At 44.8% G+C, this 20566-nt stretch overlaps 1 protein-coding gene across 2 annotated transcripts; it reads right to left on the bottom strand.

Annotated features, from left to right (window-relative positions):
* Positions 1-489: 489 nt before the first annotated feature.
* VDAC1 (voltage dependent anion channel 1) lies at positions 490-16322 on the bottom strand. 2 transcript variants are annotated; one of them, XM_074915795.1, is made up of 10 exons: positions 16199-16301; positions 13451-13580; positions 10020-10089; positions 9401-9450; positions 8649-8801; positions 8506-8558; positions 6043-6270; positions 2856-3006; positions 2299-2356; positions 490-1470 (listed from the first exon to the last, which is right to left on the bottom strand). In XM_074915795.1, the coding sequence occupies exons 2-10, from the start codon at positions 13451-13453 to the stop codon at positions 1379-1381; spliced, it is 858 nt and encodes a 285-aa protein (XP_074771896.1). In that variant the 5' UTR covers positions 13454-13580; positions 16199-16301; the 3' UTR covers positions 490-1378. The 2 variants fall into 2 exon arrangements, with proteins under 2 accessions (XP_074771896.1, XP_074771897.1); XM_074915796.1 differs by lacking the exon at positions 13451-13580 and having other exon boundaries at positions 16199-16322.
* Positions 16323-20566: the final 4244 nt, after the last annotated feature.

The raw sequence follows: 20566 nt of genomic DNA, 5'->3' as shown, positions 1-20566 counted from the left end.
CAGCGTTGCACAACTTGCAGGCCGTCACCGCGGCAGATCTATGCTCTCAGTGTCACAACACTGTTGCCTCATCAGGCGTGTCCTCCTGTCCCACGGCCTCTTGCCATCTGCACACCGCCCACATCGACTGCTTACATACAAAAAAATACAAAGTTTAAATGAAAAGCCACCGAAGTTTATCCCAACCGGTAACCAACTGTTCGTTGCTCGCATCTATTCTTTTATAGAAAGATAATTCAACTTACTGAATTCTGCAATAAAAGATAAACAAGTCACATCTTGTTTCCTCCATGAGCTAAACACATGCATATGTGCAGCTGCCCGAGTTTAGCGAGCACTAAGAATGTGACCGTGTCTGGAACTCTGATCTACCAAGTATTTTTTGTTTGTGTGGTACAGAATACACGCTGAGATGTTGCCAGTCTGCTTCTAGTGCCAAGAATTAATATGAAATTGTTTCCACAATCAATACAAAGACAAAGTAAAAGGTGACATTTCAGTATTTTATTCAAGTTGGGTTTGGGTTTTTTATCCATTTTTAGTAGTGTCAAGTACAGCATTTTGGGGTCTAGTTCCACACAAAATGGAAGACTCTCTAAAAATGTACCCATTTAGTTGCTAAAAAAAAAGCGGTAATAAAACAAAAGTCCATTTTAAATTTAGTGATGCAACTACGTGATTGCAGTTACAAAGACTCTTCCCTGATTATGGCCCTGTTTTACAAGCTTTCCGGTCAGTGCAAGGGAAAGGAACCACAACACAGGACAGGTAGTATTGGCTGAGTCACATCAAACGTCCTCCGCAACGGACTTACACGAGGTGGACAACCTAAAGCATTCTGGAGACAGCTGTAGGTGTAAGAACCAAATAAGACAAGCCGTTCATGAAACACCTATCTAAAAATATATATATATATTTAAAAAAAAAAAAATCCCTTTTTCAGACAAGTTTGCACATTCCATCGTGAATTGAAACCGTGTGTCGGAACATTTTGCTCATGGAACTAATGGTATAATATAGTGGTCTGCAATTCTTCAAGTCTTGGGTTTTATACCACATTAACATATTCCTTGTGCAGTCGATACGTTAGTAAAGGTAATTAATACCTTCCTACGTCCTATCATGTGGCAGCTGACAGATGTGATGGGCAATAACGTAAAGAAAAAAAAAAAAAAAAAGCCTGGAATTAGGATTTTTTTTTATGCTTTTGTCTCCGCTTCTTTAACAACATCATTTTAAAGCTTAGCTGTCTTTAACCAGGACTAGCAGGACTGATACTTAGCAATACTTGCATCCCAGACATAAAACATTGAAAGGTACACTATATTCTGAAGGTAGCTATGCTGTATTTTCAAATTAGTGATCGTAGAATCACTCCTTAGGCTTCAAATTCCAATCCTAGACCAAGTTTGTGACCACCTGCGTTGACATTCTTGCCATCCAACAAAGCTGACAGTGTCAGTTTGATACCTGCAAAATACAGAAAAGTGAGAGAAAAGACCAACTGTTAAAACTTGCAAAGAGCTTTATGTTCAGTAAGTGCAGTGTCTGTGTCACTGCTTTACTTTCTGGGGTAGCTAGGTTAAGGTAATTTGGCAGCTAGCCTTGTAAGGACTGGGCATTTTAAAACAATTTGCAGATAAGAAATCTTTCTGAATTATGAAAGTTATAATAAACCATGATGACAGATTCTGCTTTTTATCACTGCGAATAATTAAAGCTGAGTCAGTTCACCGCTACTGGTCTACTGATTAATTTTAGAGTCCAGTATTATGAAAAATTGGGACCTTGATACATACCCACCTTTCTAAACCACACTCAAATCTAGGTATGAAAAGGCCCAAGACCTGTCTACTATAATCTCTGATGTCAATCTGCTCAGTATTCTGGCAGCAGATTTATTAGACTACATTAAAACCAATTTCACAGCAGTAAGATTGTCCTCTCCCTGGACCAGGGGACCTTGAGAAAGTCACATTTTCAAGCAAAACAAAGTCAAACTTTTAGTACTCGCAAAGTACTAAAATGTATTTTCTTATCTGTGAAAACACCTAATTGTAGATGAATTTTGTGTAACATAAAAGAGACCTGACTGGTCAGCGGATGATGATCTCTAATAATCCTGCTCCCAGCAGACATCTAAAATTAACAGAGCACTCCCTGGAAAAGTTCATCGCTGGCTGGCTAAGCTGAACAGCCATCTGGCAAAACCAGTCATGTTTTACCACAAAAACCCCTCTGATATTTCAAGATTAAAATATCACTTATTGATTCTGAATTTCTTCTGCATACACTTACCTGGCTTTAAAGTCTGAGTGTATCCTAATCCGATCAGACTGGAGTTGTTCACTTTAGCCTTAAAGGGGAAAAAATACCGTATGTAAATGATTTAGTATTTTTCTTCAAAGCCCTTCCTGCTTGAAAATTAAGGTTAGGGTTAGGTAAACCTTTTAAGGTTAGGGTTAGGTTAGCCTTTTAAGCAGGTAAAGGATTTAATGTTTTAAATCAGAAAAGAATCTAGTTAATTTTGCCATAACTTATATCCAAAATCTCAACGAATCTACAGTCACTACAGAAAATAATGGTTTCAACAGCTCTTAACTTTTTCCAAGACTGGCATGACAAAATTTTCAGAAGAGTGCCCAACAATACGACAAAACATTCTGTGTCACTTTTAAGGAAAATCCAGTAGTTGTGCTCTCATGCTGCCAAAACCAAGGCAAATAGATGCATGTGCCAGCTATGCACCACAGAACTGCATCGGAACTGTTCCTTCCTGCTGTGGAGGTTGCTTCACATTCCCGTTACAAGAGCCTGTTCTCAAATGCTTATAAATGTACACGCAGAGCACTCACAGAAAAAGAGGCATCTGGGTCAATCTGATACTTGGCTGCTATTCCAAAGCGCGTGTTGCTGTTACCGGCTGTCCAAGCAAGATTCACAGCAGTTTCCAGTTTATCATTCACCTTCTGGTAAATGGAGCCGCCAAATTCTGTTCCATCATTCCTGGAAGGAATGCGTTAGTCTAGTTTTAAACTGCACCCCAAAACAAGTCTTTTTTTTTTTTTTTTTTTTTTTTCCCCCAGTATAATCTATATTTGCAGAACATTCACTTCCAACTCATTTAATATCCCTGTAACAACTAAGACATTAGGCCAGATGGGTTATGAAGTCATTTTTAAATGCTTAAATGCATTGATGGGAACTGTATTTCAACAAACAACTTAGGAAACTGAAAAAAAAAAAAAAAGCCATGACAAACGATCAAAAATAGATTAATAACAACAGCTGCCAATTTCCCCTTCTTTCTCAATGGCAATCTTTGTAGTAAAGAAATTTATTCTTCTCTGCATACTTCTGAAATAATTATTTTCCCAGGAATATGTATCCCTTGTGCCCTGGCAGGGCTGTGCCCCAGTCACCGAGCCCAAGCAGCCACCCCAGCACCGCCCCGTCAGCACGCTTTTACCAGACACAGATGAACTGTATCCGAAGTGAAGATGCCAATTTGATCTCCAAGTCTATTGGCTTTTGCTAATGAATCCCATTCACACTAGTCTTTATGGTACTATAGATATCTCTGTAGTAGAAACTGAAAGGAAACTAATTTTACTTTGCAGAGAGCACTGGCCAACAGCTGAGGGGTGACAGCCTTCTAGCACTGCCACCGAGTAGCACAACTTCCAATTACTGCTGACACCAAGGTCACACAGGGAGTACAGCATGGTAAATAAAATGCAAAACGTTACAGCATGCAGATCATAAGAGCAAAAGACTTCAGAAAGCCTTGCACTCCTTGTAAACCAGTGAGCATTTCCATTTTCGCTCATTTTCTTAAAAGAGGATACAAACATATTGCACAAAACGGGCTTTAAACCACAGGAAGACCTCTGCAAATTAAATACTTATGATTATTTCTCAACTATGACATAATCTGGTTCCAATTATTAGAGTATACCAAACCTCTAGCAATTAAAAAAAGGGGAAGATTTAGAATCTTTCCACTTTTACCCCTTTGGCCTGATGTTCGTAACAGTTGCACAAACAGTAGTGATGCGCCTGTTCAAAAGTTCAAGCAATAGCAGCAGCTTTTTAAAGTGTTAGAGCAATTCTTCCAGAAAAATACTACAATACTTACTTCAGATAAGACTGAAGCTCACATATAACTGCATGTGCTTGGCTCTCAAGAAAAGGAGGGATTAAAAAGGACTGAGAAGAGCTGGTTATACAGGCAGATTCTGTGCAAGGTTCCCACACAGCTCTGTCTTGACCTGCAACATTAGGGGGGGGCGGTCTGAGCTATGCTTAAAAAATGAGGAAAGTCATATTTAAAACTAGAAATTATCCAGCCCTACCTCCCTTTAGTTATTATTTATTATTAAATAATAATTATAATGAAAAAGTCAAATTTAATTCTGGTAGTAATAATAGCACTTGTCAGATGTAGATAAAAAAAAAAACATTATCCCCCTATGCAAATTAGTACATTAAGGAAAGTAACTTGCTGAAGTCCCCAGCTGGTCTGTGTAAGGCCAGGAACAAAAGATGATGCTTCAAACCCCACGTAGTGAAATCAGCAGCTCTGCCACAGCGTCCCTGTGAAACACTGACCTGTCCAGATGAAATAACCGAGCAGGACAGTGAGGGGAGTTCCACACACAACTGTTTCTGGGGTTATATAAAGCCTCTGACACATTTCAGAGCTGAAACACGTCAAATACCTAACTAATCTATTAATATCAATAAATAAGGTTTCTATTCATACCACACGTTTATGGGTTTGCTTGTCAATTGGTAGAGTATGAATATTAAATAAATGAGGCATCCGCCTGAAGATGATTTATCATCCACGTACGGTAACAGTGACATAAGAAACAGATGCCAGGAATCCAAGAAACAGTAGAGCAAGATCTGAGCCCCTGCTGCTGTTAAAAAGTTATTTTCTGCTGTTGCTTTAATTAAGAGTAACAATAATTACAGCCTTTTACAGCAAGAGCCAGTAATACAATGTTTTGACCCGCTACAGTATGATAAGGTTGAAAGCCATTGTGCTTGAAGGAATAGCTCCCAACTACTGAGTGGAGGGGGACTCCGCATACTGTTTTGATTAAAGTTTTCTGCCCACATTTTTGGACTTTGGCAATCCTTCAAACATCCTGTCTGGGCTGTGAAGGTTCATTTGTTCTGTGAGACAGTGTGAGCTTCCTAAACCAGATCTCTGCATGAAACAGAACAGAAAGCCTTTGAAGAAGCAGCTCCAGGAAGGCAGAACAGTTGTTCAGCCCCCAAATAGGAACAGCCTGCAATAGCTCTGCTACATGCAAAATATCCAATTACCCAAGGGAATGGGAAAGGGGGGGCTGAGGAATGGATTAGGGATTGCCTAATCTTAAAAAAAAAAAGTCTTCCCCAAAGGCATAAATTGCTTTTTTAAGAGGAATGCGAGACAGAGAATTAAGGTTTTTATGGAATTTGGTCCTGGTTTGCCGCTGTTCATGCATTCAGAAAGGACAAATGCTTGTGTAAATATTATTAGGAGTTATAATACTAAAACAAACTTTTACACCATGTCCCTTCCAGTACTAAAACAAACTCAGTCCGTATCTCTTCCATTCATTCCCTTTTGCCTGTTCTTGTTCTAATCCTCTGATTAACTCTTTCATCTACATTTTGTTTGATTTTGACATGTGCAAAAGGAAGGCGCTGCTTTTATTTCAACTCTCACAAAGAATATTTTTATAACCCACTTGTTTCATTATTCTGCTAAGAGATTCTGCTAATCCTTATCCGTTAGAAAGATCAACACTGGATGCTTGGGTGCTCAGTGAGTTCCAGTTCCTTCTATCATGCACTCCCTCACACAGATAATTCAGAGAAAAGTTAATGCAGCTAAAAAAATGCAGCTTGCCTTCTTAAACGAAGAAGCAATTTCAAATCCACAGTCCCTCTTTCACCACTGCTGAAACTCCGTCCCTTTCATTGTTCTAGTAAGCAGCAAAATCCTTTCAAATTCCTTTCTAATGCCTGTCTGCCAATACTTACACGTTAGTATGAAGCTGGAATTCATCGGTCTTATAGCCAACAGCAAAATTGCTCTGGGTTACTCTAGACTTTGTTGTCTCAAAAGTCATTTGGTAACCTGCCAGCCACCCCTCGTAGCCAACCACCAGGGCTCCACGTATTGACGGACCAGCAATATCAAAATCCATGTCGCAGCCGATGTTGATGTGTTCCCTTTTGTACCCTGACTTAACTTTAGCACTCTTTTTCCTGAAGAGAAAAGAAAGAATCTTGTATCTTTGAAAAGGTACACTCACAGGTAGCAATTCAATCAAATCAATTACTTTAACTCAGTGTAACAGTTCTTGAAGACAGAGTACACACACCTGGGGAGCCACATGGTATCTCACCTTCTTACCTTCCACATTTGCAAAACCCTAACTCAGCTACAGCGAATTATTTGCAATCAAGCAGTAAAATGCAGCGTGGTGCCCCACTGAGCACTTCTGGGCTGTGTTCTGAAAAGCAGCGGCACTATAAAGCAGATGGAAGAGGACAAAAACAAATCCTCATCTCCAACTAATCTGATGGTTTTGGAAGTTTGGTAGACGCGGGGAAGGAAGGGAAACTGTGGCAGTTTACAGGTTTGCCACAGAAAGTCAATAGTAGTTGGCGTGTCCCAAGCAATTCTTAGACAATCCTAGTGAACTGGGTAATTTCATTTACTGTGACAGATGTCAAAAAAATCATTACTTTGCCTCTGGCTTCCCGAGGGAAAGTCTCTGCTGCTAAGGACGTCAGCTGCTTCAGTGGCTCTGACACCCTGTTCTCCTCTTAAGATGCTTTATGAAGTTTAATGGTTGCAGCCATTGGAAAGGCTGCCAGGTTAATGCAGAAATAAACTTTCCTGAGTCATTTGTTTCTTTTTATACTATTGGCCAGAACAGTGTTTTCTCATGTTTCTTTAGGTTGGTTTACATCAAGGGTGCAGACGGTCACAAGGCAAGAGTTATGTCTTAATATATTCAGATACTCTTATTTAAGATTTTATTCTTGTCTTTTTACCTTACAAGCATTTCCTGTCTTTGACCAAATCTTTTAGTAAAATTTTTCCAGAAAAGTCAGGCTAATTTGAAATGTCACGTCAACCTTTTGCTTTAAGCAAAAACAGTCTCCAAGAACTGTTTCAATGCTATATCAGACCCAAAGAGAGATTGCTGTCTTTTTTTATTATTTCAGACTCAGAAATTCCTTGTGTTTTACAAAATCAGAAATAAAGAGGAGTGCCAAAATCACTCACCATTAGCTCGTCTGCAACTTCTGTAAAAGTCAGTGGTACCTCTCCCACCAACGTCAACAGGGACAGAGGCAAGCTAGCACAGAGCACTCCTAAAAATGACTTTCCCTGTTGATAGACTCACCGCAGCCCCTAAGTAGTAAGGGAGGGGGAGAAGGCGTCCCGTATTCAGACATGATGCATCCCTGTCAACCTGAACCAGGTCACACCAGGACTGAATCTCACTCCATTTATTCAAACTGTAATAGTCCTCCCCCAGGGCAACTGTTGTAACTCGGATACTGCAGCATATGTGAAGTGTCTAAGAAATAGGTACAGAGCTGTAACTTGTCCTTCTCATGCAAGGTTTTTTCTTTATTTCTTTAAGAATTCTACCCGTTAAATAACTATCAACAAACACTAGAAATTATTCTGGTTAGCAAATACAAAAATATCTAGTTAATCTAGAATTAGGAGCGAACTGGAAGCAGCTGACAATGCAAGACACTACATCTAGAAGACAGGGTGAAACCTCCGCTGGGACTGTAACCCTGGCAGCCTGCAGTGCAGCGCTGCTGCTCTGGGAAGCTAATGTGCAGAATATTTTGACTCACTGGCAGCACTGCCTGCAAAAAGATAATCAGGGGGAAAAAATAAACCAACATCAAAAATAAACCAACATCTAGACCTACAGCTGCTGCTTAATCCCTCTGGCCCACATAAAACATGGCATCCAATCGCCGTGTCAGAAATACTCATCCACCACCAAGGCACGCTGTGGCCAGCAAGAATTCAGATGATAAATTCAGCTCGGGAGAAGAGCCCAGTTACTGTGTCGACCCATTAGAGCAGTGGCCAACTGGCTCCCGGAGCTTGTTAAGCTTGCATTACAGCTGACTTGTTTAGCATTTTTATTCAGACAGTGGCTCATCCTCTGACATGGCCAGAAATTAGCAACAGGAGTGCAAACAAAACCTTTTCTTCCCACCCTAACTCTGACTACGATTTTCAAGTTACTGTATTTAAAAGTTTGCTTGCTATACTTTATGATTAAAAAGGGATTGTTAATACTAAAATTTAAAGCAGATGTGCATGGTTTCATCACACACAGACTGATTATTAACTGTCTCAATATCTTAGGACAGAAGTGGTAAAGAAGCAAGACAGTATTCTGGAAAATGAAAACAAAAAATGCCTTTTTTTGTCACTCAAGCTTACTCACTTCTTACCCAGTGTTAGGAGAGAAGGAGGAGTCAAAGGTCAGCTTCAGGCCACGTGCAAGCTGAACAGAAAAGAAATTCACTGGTTGGATTCATAATTAGAAAATGTCGTAAATTAATTTGTAAATTGCATCTTTTGAGACAAAAATTACCTGATCTTCAAGAGTAATCTCAGTGCCTAGTGTGTTGTCGGTGTTCCACTTTTCTGTGAACATCAATCCATATTCCACCCATTTGTATTTTGTTTCCAAACTACCACTAACTTTGCTCGTTTCCGAGTTTGCTGAACCTGAGCTTGTAAATTCCTAAAAGGAAAAACAAATTACATATATACATTTTATATATATATTTGCACGCTAAGGGAATGGATATGGGACAGGAACGTGGATAAGGCTTACCAGCAGCGTAACACAGAATAAGGTGCTAGTTAGTACAAGGTGTATCTGTGAATCAGCACGCAAGTCTGCGAAGGCTCCACAGAGATATTCTAAATATTAGCTCAAATACACCGTTACACTAAACCGTAAGAGTATAGTGACTGCTAAGGAAAAGAGCGTGCAGCACATTTGGAAACCAGCCTGTTTCTGCTCACTCAAGCCAGTAAAGCAAGAGGGAGGCACTGACGCTTCCTCCGAGCACAGGCCACGGCGATGGCCTCGAAGAGCAGCACGATTTTCAGAGTGAGCAATTCCCATGGTTGTAGAGGAGCCCTTCACTGGATCTTCTACTCTTAATTTGTGCACAGTCTCGTATATCACACAAAAATTATAAATGTAACTTGCAAGGTTATAATATATCTAAAAATTCATAAGGGGACAGTAAGCTATTCTACTTTTAAAAACAAATATGCAGTAGACACAAGAACATTGCAATGTTGTGGATATTAATGTCTTTCCAAACTCACCAGTCCATTTTCAGATTTTGTTTTCAAATCAAGTTTTATTAACCCAAAACCTAGAAGATGAGCAAAAAATATGAATTATATATATGTTAACTTGAAAAGCACGCCAATTGATTTCTTAAAACTCCTTTCTAAATCGCCTGTGAACTCTTAAAAAAAATAAACCAAGGGTAAAGTTATCAAACCACGTGTTTTTATGAAGCAGATTACACAGCTCATAGTCCACATAGCACTTGACTGATTAATCCTACTGACCTCAGCAATATAATTGGGACCAAATTAGGTGATAATGTCGTTATTCATACTGAACAACATTTGGTTCGTAAGCAAACTACTGACATCAGTGATCCCATTCATGATACAAGGAAACACTCAAAATACCACACACAATTTTTCTTTCAAAACAGACAACAGTCCTATGGGAAAAAGAAGAATTTTGTCAAAAGAAAAGTAAGTTACCTTCCTTTTTCCAGCCAGAAAGGGCAACGTGATGCTACAATAGGAAATTCTCTGGATTATAATGGAAATTATTGGAATATTTATCAGACGAAAGTAATAAATCCTAAGAGTTTCAGGAATCAGGCAGACAGTAAAAGACCAAATTTATTGTGGCTTTATTTACCATATCCCTTGGTGAAAACATCTCTGGCAGATTTGCCCAGATCAGCGTAAGCAGGTGGAACAGCCATTTTCTGGGGGGGGAAAAAAAAAAAAAAAAAAGGGAAATTAACTGTTGAACCAGCCTGTGCCTTTCCAAAGAATTAACTGTTGAACCAGTCTGTGCCTTTCCAAAGAATTAACTGTTGCTCTCTTATCAGTATAACTGCATAAATGAACAACTTCTCTTTTTAGAACCATTTCTTGGAAACACTTCTCCTGTTTTTTGCAATGGATCTTGCACTGTGATGCAAAGCATTAGAGCCCCAAGTCACCCCCAGGAAATCTATCCAGGACAGACATCTAGCACCAGCAGCAGTCCTCTCCCCCTAATTCACTGCAGCAAATAGATAACATTTATGTTAGCAAAACAGACAGTCACTCTTCTGCTTCAGTTTTCTTTGCCTTTGCTATCGCTGTTAATGGGTTAAGAGGTCTCCTTAGACATTGACCTTTAAGTGTTTTTCTGTTCATCAGCTGGGAAGAAAATGAGCCTGCTGAGAACAATGAAGACAGAAAGGATGCTAGGCTGTGAAGTCAGGCAGTCAGGATGATAGCCACAACCCCAATTCAGCAGCCAAACGCAGACTCTCTGCAAAGCCTGGAGCCAGGCAGCAGCCTGACGGCGCAGACACTGCAGGGGCAGCTCTCTCCATCATGTTTCCTTCGGTGGGATGCCCGCATCGCCACGGAGGTCCTCACTTTCCCACCTTCAGCAGGCCCTGGCCGTTCTTAGTTCAGTGGCCTCCCACGGGAAATTTAATGCATCGTGTCTTCTCTGCCACTGAGAAAGTGTCTCAGTACACAGAGGAGAAAAGATGATCCTGAGAGGAACAAACTGACGCAGTCTACTTCCTTATCCAAGTACAGTGATTTGTTCTAGGGAAGCAAAGCCAAACGATCTGAAACGGTGCACACCTTCTGTCCTTATAGACAAGATTTTATAATTTTAGAAAAGCAAAGGAGATAAATCAAACTTCTAAAGCCGGTCCTCTCGATGCCAGATGTTGCACTAAAATTCCATATCCCCAAACTTTCTGGTTACGCAAAAGTAATAAGCAGTTTATTACACAAGCGTGCAAATGCTTTAAATTGCCTGCCAATCCTGACTCCAGACTAGTCAATGTTAAGCAGAAAACTATTCCTTCAAACCACAAACAGAACAGCTAGCTCTGAACACGAGGGCTCTTCTGGCTGTAGACTTGGATGCAGTTCTCTGGGCGAGCACAGCAACCCACGAGTATCTGATCGGGAGCTTCAGCAGTCACTCAACGCCTCAAGCACTCCATCCAACAAGTTGTTGCCTGTTAAAGCAGGATATTGCTATTGCATAAATGAAGAATCCCTGTCCCAGAGGGAACAAAACTGATCTGGTGGCTAAATAAAAGCAAACAATCTTCGCAGAACATAAACAAAGTAGGATACAGCAGTGCATACTAAGATGTAGCTTCAGTTGCAGAGACTACCTGGATGCATGTCATCTCTTTCCAGCTATAATTCAGTAATATGATGTAGCCCCAAATATATAAGTAGTTAAACAGTTAAATTTAAAAAAAAGGAAAAAAAAAAAAAGTATTCCATACTCCAAAGCAGTTTTAGCTGCCTAAATGTCTGGGTTTTGTGCAAACATGAAAGCAGGGATTTAATGTTTATACACAAAACCAGCCTTTAAAAAAAAAAAAAAACAAACATACAAAAAAAAAAACCAAACCGAGTATTAACAGATTTCTTTAAGTAATTCCTCTGCTCCTTATTAAAGTCACTAGAGGCAGAGTGCAATGCCCCTGCTTGGAGATCATATGTTAAAGTCAAGCTAATGCAGCACTCCGGAGAGGGATGGAGGATTCACCAAGGGCTGTGCGTGTTCAGGAAATGCTTCTTCCCTGACAGAGCAGCCCAGTCTCCTGAGAACCCTCTGATGGGTACTTCCATTTACCATCATCAAAAATTAAAAATCCCCACACTTGAAAACCAAACAAGCCTTGCTTTGAAAGATAATGCACGGTTCTGCCAGCTGCACTTAGGAATTACCAGATATATTTTGTCAGCAGTCCCTTTGAGTCACTTCATAAAATCAAAATATTTTCTTGAAAACTGAAGGCTGTATTGTTTTGGTTTGGATTCTGTAGGTGATGTGTTTTCCTTATTCAAGCCTATGAAGCCAAGTTTTGATCCCAGTGACGTTTGTGTATCTGCACTGGACGTGGCCAGGCTCGGTGGGCAGATGAGCGGTGACGGGCTGCTCCACTGCTGCTGTCCGGGCTGCACGACACTGGGAGATGTTGAGATCTCCACTCAGGCAATTACTGTAATTAAGGGACAATATTGAAAGCCAAATCCCTGCCGGTTGTAAGGCAAATCATGTAACACACACAGAGCAAGGTGTGTGGAATTGCTGAGTGTGGAAAACACTATGAGCTAGGTACGTGGTGGTTAACCTTGCTGTTGTCAGCAAGAACAAAAATAATTATTTCTGTTTGCACTGGCTAATCTGAAGCCTCTTGTTTAACAGATGGAAAACAAAACTGATTACATCCTGTGCGAGTGCAGGTTGTAAGACAAGCATGCTTAACAGGGATTCAAACTCTTAAAGGATCAAGGAATGGCCATGGCCAAGTGCCCTTGCTTTTCACCAGTGGGATTCCAGCACATTAACTCAGATTAGGTGGGGGCCGAAATGAATTCATTGATTTTACCCTTGTCCAACTGCAGATAGCTCAGAGTGACTACGTACCTCAACTCCCGCACAGAGCAGGCCAAGTAGAATATATATAAAGTGCTCTAAGTAGGAAAATATTTTCATTCTCTTGAGTAGAAAATTCTGTAGCACACGCAAGTCAGGGCTGAAGAAAACTCGACCAGAGGAGTTAGTTCCAAGTGCTGCTGTGAGCACCACCTCTGTGAATTTATAACTGACAAAATACAAAGCTTCCTTTGGAGCTGCAGGACACAAGAGCCAGCCCTAGTGAAGATTTCATTGAAGCATTTCCAGCAGGACAAATCTGAATATTTTCCAGTGTCACAGATGGCAAAGTTTTCACCCTACGATGCAGTTCTGGGCAATTAAATCAAAATCAGCCCAACGGGCAGCAAACCCGCGGGGTGTCCTTGGCAAACGCAAGGCCTAGCTGCAACCAAAGGAAAACTCATCGCTGCTTGGTAACTCTCTTGTGTGCCTAAGTTAAAGTTTCCATACACAGGCATATCAACTTTATGATATTTACATGAGGGAAAAGAGCAATCTAAAAATTTAAGGTGAGAATAAAATCCACTATAAGAATAAAATTCCCATGAAGACATTGGGAATCTATCAGATTCAAGACTAAGAAAATAAAAAGGTTGGATTGAACCTTAACTCTAGCCACACTTTTTCCTAATGAATTTGAACTCGTGTACCATTTCTTGATGGTAACAGTGGTTCTGAAGATTCCAGCTCCCCGTCTCCACAAGCAGTACCCCTGGAAGGATGACAGCGGCTCAGGTGACACGTAACAGCTGCTGGGGACACGTCCCACTGGCGCGTGAGCTGGGAGGGACAGACAGCATCAGGTTATGAGACCGGGTACAGTCTGTCTGCGTGAGGAAAAAAAGCTCACAAGGTTCTCTTGCCTCAAGATTTTAAAAAAAAAAAAAAAAAAAAATTATTTCTCATTCATGTCCTACATTAAAGGAAAAATTATTTCTTGGTATGAAGCAACTTTCAAGCGCCTTTCTGGACCCCTCAGCCTGTTGCAGTGTCATTTCCCAACCAATGTATGTTGTATCAAGATAGATCATGCAGGACGGTGCTTTTGCTCTGGGGCAGAACACGGCCCAGCTCTCGCCGCGTGCCACGGCCACCAGCTCCGCGCGACCCCCGTGTCCCTGTCCCACCATCCGACATCCCGGGCTGCCGACCGAGCACGCTGCTGGCTCCACAGCTTGGGTTTTATGATCCAGCTCCCAAATCCATTCAAGCTCTGACTACAGCCCGCTTTGAGTCAGGTTCAGAAGCCTAATTGTGCCAAGATTTAAAAACACACATAACCCTAAATACATGAGTAGTCCCACTGAGGTCAAACATCAAGCTCGGCATGTTCACGCGTCTTTTGAGAAGCCAGTACAAGCATGGGATTTGTAAATACTCTGCATCATGGGACACAATACTTAACAACACTTTTTGCCCCAACTTGCTACTGTGCCGACGTCGTATAATCCCTGCACCACTATGACTCAAAATTTAAGACTCTGGAGTCCACAATTTGTTTCATGCAGGTATTAGTAAAGCCATGCAGCGTCCCTCTGACACTCGCAGGATCACAGCCTTCCTCCCGCAGCTTCACTTTTGAACTCCATACACGATGGAGCAGGTTTAGCTTTTAAGGTTTGGTTTATGCAGTATCTCTGTAGCCCAGTAAACACAGGAGCATAGAGGAGACAAACCCCTTAAAAGCAACTGTGTTATTTAGTTTGCACCAATATTTATGGAATTAAAGAAAGCAAGCCTGCTCGTAATTGTATGGGTATAAATTAAGAACAACAGCGTTGTACAGCAACCCCTAATTAAACTATCACATGTAAGTATCAATTAAACAAAGTTGGGGGATATTGCGGCCTGTTGTAGCCGTCGCAGTTACTAAAACTGCAAGGGATGAACAAAGAATGACATACCCTACACGTTTAAATTAAAAATTAACTATCTGTTCCCTTCCAATCTCTGCAGGGAAGAGGAGCAGCACTGCTGTCCCCCCGGCACGGCACGGGGGCAAGGCTGGCACGTGCCCTGGCACGGCACTCAAGAAGGGACATGCCCCCCGCTCCCGGCCCTGCTGCGGGAACACCCAGCGCCAGATCAATGACGATGACTAATTAAAACCGGCATTTTGTCTGCCAGCACAATTTGCCAGCTTGCTCCCCTCGCGCAGAAGAGGAGCATCCACCACTCCAGAGCCTGGGCTGTGGGTTTTCTCTACCTGCAGCAGACGCCAAAGCCAGGAGGGCCTGCGCTGTGCTTCCTGACTGCATCCCGCAGCGACGGGGACATCCCTCCTGCTGCTATGGCAACCGACAGCCGTGTCCCACACACCCTCACACCCCCCCAAAACACAGGCAGGAGAAAAGGTGCAGGCTGTGGATTAGCAGAAACCTTTAACGGAGAGTGCTGAAGGGAAGGATCCTTCCAGGGTGTCTTCTCGACAGCGCAAAAGCCCGTTTTTGAAGGAATTCTGACAAAATTTCACAGCTGAAATGCCACGAGACAGGTGATCATTCAACCCTCCACCGCACCGAACAAAACTGACTGCAACACGCTTCTGATCCTCACTAGACCCATCTGAGAAACGAGATGGGATCTGCCTGGCTATAAATATTCCCCACAGACACAACCCTGCGTCGGTCAGTCAGGATGAGTCAGCTCCGCTTTATTTTCAGAAAATTTTACAGGTTTTTTGGTGGTTTTTTTTTTACAAATGCTCAAAGACCAAATGAGTCTTTCAGCCTCCAGCGAGAGTTGTTCCCAGCGAGGGCTGTGACGAGGCAGAATGGACGCAACTGCACCGCTGCTCCCTGCTTGGTTTGGGAAGGGAAAACCAAGTCGAAATTTTTTTTTTTTTTTTTTTTTTGAAACTGACATTATTCCCTCCAAGTATTTTGAAAATAAGCAGAATTAAATGACACAAATAATCAGTTTGGCTGCTTAGGGTGGGGGTCTGGGTGCACGTCGGGATGAATTTGCCAACCTGAAGAAAGATCCCGGGGGCGCGGATGAGCGGGGCGGGAGGGCTGTCACCGCTAACACGGCGCTAAATCCCGGGCTGGCGCGGCCACCCGTGACCTTTGCTCCTCGGGGAAACGTGAGGACCGACCCAACGCCTCGGTCCCGCAACCCCCAGGCCCCGCCGTGGCCTTCGAGGGGCCGCGGTGCCACCCCGGGCGCTGGGCAGCAGGGCCCCCATTTTGTCGTGGCCCGCGTTACGTAAGGAAACGGCCGTCCCCGTCCCCACGGGCCGCGGGTGGCTCACACCCACCCCGGGGACTTCCACCCGTGACCGCGGACCCCCCGCACCACCCGCGTCCAAGGCTGGGAGGGGGCAGCGCGGGGACGATGCGCGGGGACGATCCCCGGGGACCCCCCGAAGCCCCCTCAGGGCCCCGTGCCCGCCCTACCTGGCCCCGGCGCGGCGGCAGCGGCCTGCGCCGCGCTCCCGCCTCGGCCTCGGCCTCCTCCGGCGGCGGCGGCGGCGGCGGCCCCTGCCCGGCCCTGCCCGGCGCCTCCCCGGGCTCTGCGGCGGCGGCGGCGGCTGCGTGACGGCGGGCGGGGCCGGGCGGGGAGGGGAGGGCCCGGGCGGGCGGCGGGGCGGGCCTTGCCGCCGCCCCGGGACTCCCGCCCCGGGCAGCCGCTTCCCCGAGCGGCACCGGGACGACGAACCGCAGCGGGTGATGCTCCCGGAGAAGCAGCGGGAACCCCGGGACACCCGCAGCCTCGGGGGCGGCTGGGTACCAGCATCCCCCTCCCCGTTTAGTTAGAACTAAATTAGAATTCCCTAGAATTAAACCCTAACGCGCCGTCTAATTAAAAATACCCATTCCCGAGATTCTTGGTGAGCCAAGAGGAGGACGGGAGGGTTTGGGAGAGAGTTTTTGGGCAGGTGAAGCCCGAAGGAGGTGTCGGAGGGCCGGGGGAGGCAGCAAAGCCTCCCCGCGCAGAGATGCTGCAGTGGATGGGGGCCCTTTACATCGCTACCGAGCTTTACACCTTTCGGGAGCTTTACATCTTTCATAACTCGCACTCAGACACATGAATCAGCCCTCGCCGCCTACAGCGAGACTGGGGCTGAGTCCGGAACAAAATTGTCCCGGTGCCAAAAGGTCAGGAGGGCAACGCGCCGCTCGGAGGGGAACAGAGGCTGAAGCTGTGCACTCTAACGTGAGGGATAAAATCAGCCCTGCGCTGCTGGAGGCTCCCGGCAAGCTCAGAGCATCACCCGCAAGAGAAACGGGAGAGTCATCCCACCGGGAAAACTGCTGGTGGTCTTGATCGTCACCCTTCAGGCCTCAGAATCTGGAGATGTTGTCAGAAAAAGAAATAATTGCTGAGAGTTCGCATCCCACCCACATTTTTATTTTTTTTTAATAGGGATTTCTTCCCTACTCTTTCTCCCTTGCACAGTGGGAATGGATGGCGAGAGGCAGTTTCCCTGCTTGTGCTCTTGCCTTCTCATGCCTTTGCTTTCCCAACAGCATCTCTCGGGACAGGCACCGCTCCCACGGCCGTCCCGGGGCCGTACCCCCAGCCGGCACCTGCCCCGTGCCCCTGCACAACCCCGGGGGTTGGGATCATCCTGCTCAGAAACACGACTGGAGCACACATACAAACACACACACGGCACTTGTGAGTTTTGAATCAGGATTTAAACTAAAACTTTGCAAGGGAGTTTACTTTGAACAGGAACATATAAATGAAGCGGCGTGTGGGGATTCAGTGAGATCTCAGAATTTCTTGGCATTCACGATGGGGCGGTAGAGGGGAAGGGGCTGTGTGTAGCCACGCACAGACCTTGGAAATGCAGCAAAAGCTGAAGTAATTGTGTCCGATACCAACTCCACATTAAAATAAAGTGCACGGTCTGTCACCAGGATAGGAAGCAACAGAAGCAAGAGGGCTCTTTCAAATTTGGAGAGTTACCTCTAACCACAGCCAGCCTGCTGAGCCGGCTTCCAAGGCAACCCTACGGGCGTGAGTTTCGTAACCAGAGCACGGGGTTGAAATCAGGGTGACATGTCAGCTTTGGGCAGCCTCGCAGCAGCCCGGGCCTCCCCTCTTTCCCCATGCTCTGGGGCTTGTCGGAGCCTGCCCTGGGCTGATTTCACTCACCTCCCATAAAAAAAATCTACCCCAGAAAAAACAGCTGGGCAGCTTTCTGCATTAAACCCCAGCACCCTAGAGTCAGAGGAGGGAGGGAAGAGAGGGAGCTGCCGGCACAGCGGCAGGACCCCGAAGAGGAGCAGAGCCACGGGACAGCCCCCGTCATCCTTTTGCCCCAGGGTGGGGGGCCAGACGGTTCACGGGACATCCCCTCTGTTATGGGCACAGGGAAACTTTTGGCTGGCACCTGCAGCACCAGTCACAAGGCAGCAGTTGAGCCCTCACCACGTTATTTTACAAGGTGCATCTTGCACACATGCTATTTACCCTACGGTTGACTTTTCTGGTTGTCCTCTTTCTGGGCTTTCACCCCCACAGCCTCTGCCTGAGCCTTTCCCCTTCACCACCAAGACCAAAAAGAAACCACCCAGGCCCCCCACCCCACGCTTAGCCCTTCCAGCCCCGTAGGCACACCCGGCGTGCTCAGGATCTCCTTGGGGTGTCAGTGGTTGAGATTAATTTTCACTGGCTGGGAGGATGCCACAGGTGGGCTAAGAGCGAGCAGAGGGTAAAGGTGTTTAGTGTCTGTGCAGAAAGCATTTTTCATTACTTTCTGGAACGTGCATCTACCAAAAGATGGCAGCAAAGCTCCTCGTATGGAGCTGGGCACTGGTGTCATCTGCCCTCTTGGACTCTTACTTTTTTCATACAGGCTATGAGCTGTAGATAATCCTGGCCAGTGCCAGATGAACTGAGGGGTTACACTGGATGTTCTCAAGGGAGAAAATCTGTGCTCGTGACTTTGGTTTAAATTTTAGCAACTCCTTCAACAGTAGAAGACATCACCAAAATGCTCGAAATGTCAGTTCCTTCTTTTATTTTGACAGCCTGTTGTTTGGGTAATGCTACATCTTCAATTACTTTGCCAGGTGAAAATAGAATAAAAGGGAATCCCTAATAATGGATTTGACAAATAACAACGCCACAAATAATTCAGATACAAGGTCCATCTAAATGCTCCTTGCCATCGCACGCTTTAGGTCTGGAGCACTCAGAGAGGCTTGTTTAACACCAGTTTGCTGGAAAATCTGGAACTGACCCACCCTGTGTTATATAAATCTGTGTGTCAGCCAAAGGATTATTTTTAAGCTCTGTCCCGTATCACTAATGGATATAGCTGTGACCCTGGTTCTGACACTACTTCCTACCAAATGAACTGGGTATAAACCAGAGTATCACTGCAGGTACCAACACCATGAGGTTCTGGTAATGAGGCTGAGCTCCCCACCACGCTCTGCCCCGGGCTCCTCCCGGTGCAGCTTTACACTTGTTTTGTGTAGCGGGTAGGTGAGAAGGTGGGAGGCATGGGAGGACCAGCCCTTCCGCCTTTCAAAGTGTGCTTCTGAGTCAATTCCTTCATAAAACAGGATCAGTAAATACTATTTTCATTAAGCGCATTTATAGAGCTAAACTATGCAAAACTGTCATTTTCCCCTCTGCCTCCCAAAAGAATTTGGCTGCCTAAAATGAAGCTGTGAGAAAAAATTGCCCTGCTGCTCATTTGCAGCTTGTGAATTTTACATGAACAGCTAGGTCTGATTCAGCTGCAGCTTCATTCATATCACATAACATGTTTGAACAGCTGAAAAACTCATTAGCCATAGATCCAAGATGTATTTGTTCAGTGGAGTTTGATTTGGCCCTCTTTAATAACAAAGATGTTTTCAGCTTGTTACCTTGCAAGGAATTCATTCATAACCACTCAAGAAGATGCTGATGGAATGATAAAATGAGTGAGGACACCTTGCTGTTTGGTATCACGCTATCTGAATGCCAGGGCAGGGTCAGGCTGGCTCTGAGGAAGGATTTCTGTGCAGAAGGGGCTGTTGGGCGTTGGAATGGGCTGCCCAGGGCAGGGGGGAGTCCCCGGGATCCCTGGAGGGGTTGAAGAGTCGGGCTGAGCCAGCGCTGAGGGATCTGGGGGAGTTGGGAAGGGTCAGGGTGAGGGTCATGGCTGGGCTGGAGGAGCTGCAAGGGCTTTTCCAACCCAGATGATTCTGGGATTCCGTGATCCACAGGGATCTGTGTCCCTCTGGGACAAGCAGCGAGGACAGTGGCCACACAGAGCAGCCCAGCCGCAGCCAGGACCGGCAGCTGACAGGACCCCCCAGGGAGAGGGACAAGCAGGTTCCAAAGGCGGCTGTGAGTGACAGGGATTCTGGCTGACCAGCAGAGATGGCTCAGATCAGTTGCAGTTGTTGTTATTCCCATTACAGTTGTAGTTGTTCCCATTCCCATTTGTCCCATCCATCACCCACCTGGAGTTTCCAGGTGCTGCTCAGCTACTTAGTGGACCAACCAGTTTATACTCCATTTTAGCAAGATAAACCAGCCCAGTGCCTGGTTTTTCCCAGCGCACCAGGCTCAATCCCTTGTGACGCTGACAAAACCACCATAGCTTTTAATGAAGGGAAAAGATACTAATTGAATTCTGTGGATGGATGCTGTGAGGATCTGCACATCTCTGGTGCGAGGGGAGCCCTGTTCGGGCTCTCTCCTGGCTGCACCCAAGTACCTTCATCAACCCTGAGAGAATAAATCCCAGGTCAAAGCACAGCAGAAAGGCTTATTTTAGCATTTCTACCGACGTAGCACCCAGCAGGCTGACA

This window comes from Athene noctua, chromosome 12 (genome assembly GCF_965140245.1).
Source record: "Athene noctua chromosome 12, bAthNoc1.hap1.1, whole genome shotgun sequence".
Classification (NCBI taxonomy): Eukaryota; Metazoa; Chordata; class Aves; order Strigiformes; family Strigidae; genus Athene; species Athene noctua.
Note: the sequence above shows the minus strand (reverse complement) of the source record. Positions and strands in the feature narration are given on the sequence as shown.

Excerpts from the sequence above, each read along its gene's own strand:
- VDAC1 (XM_074915795.1), bottom strand. Across the intron at positions 3,007-6,042 it reads TTCCAGCTTCATACTAACGT|GAATGATGGAACAGAATTTG; the intron begins GTAAGTATTGGC and ends CATTCCTTCCAG. Across the intron at positions 2,357-2,855 it reads ACCCAGATGCCTCTTTTTCT|GCTAAAGTGAACAACTCCAG; the intron begins GTGAGTGCTCTG and ends TTCCCCTTTAAG.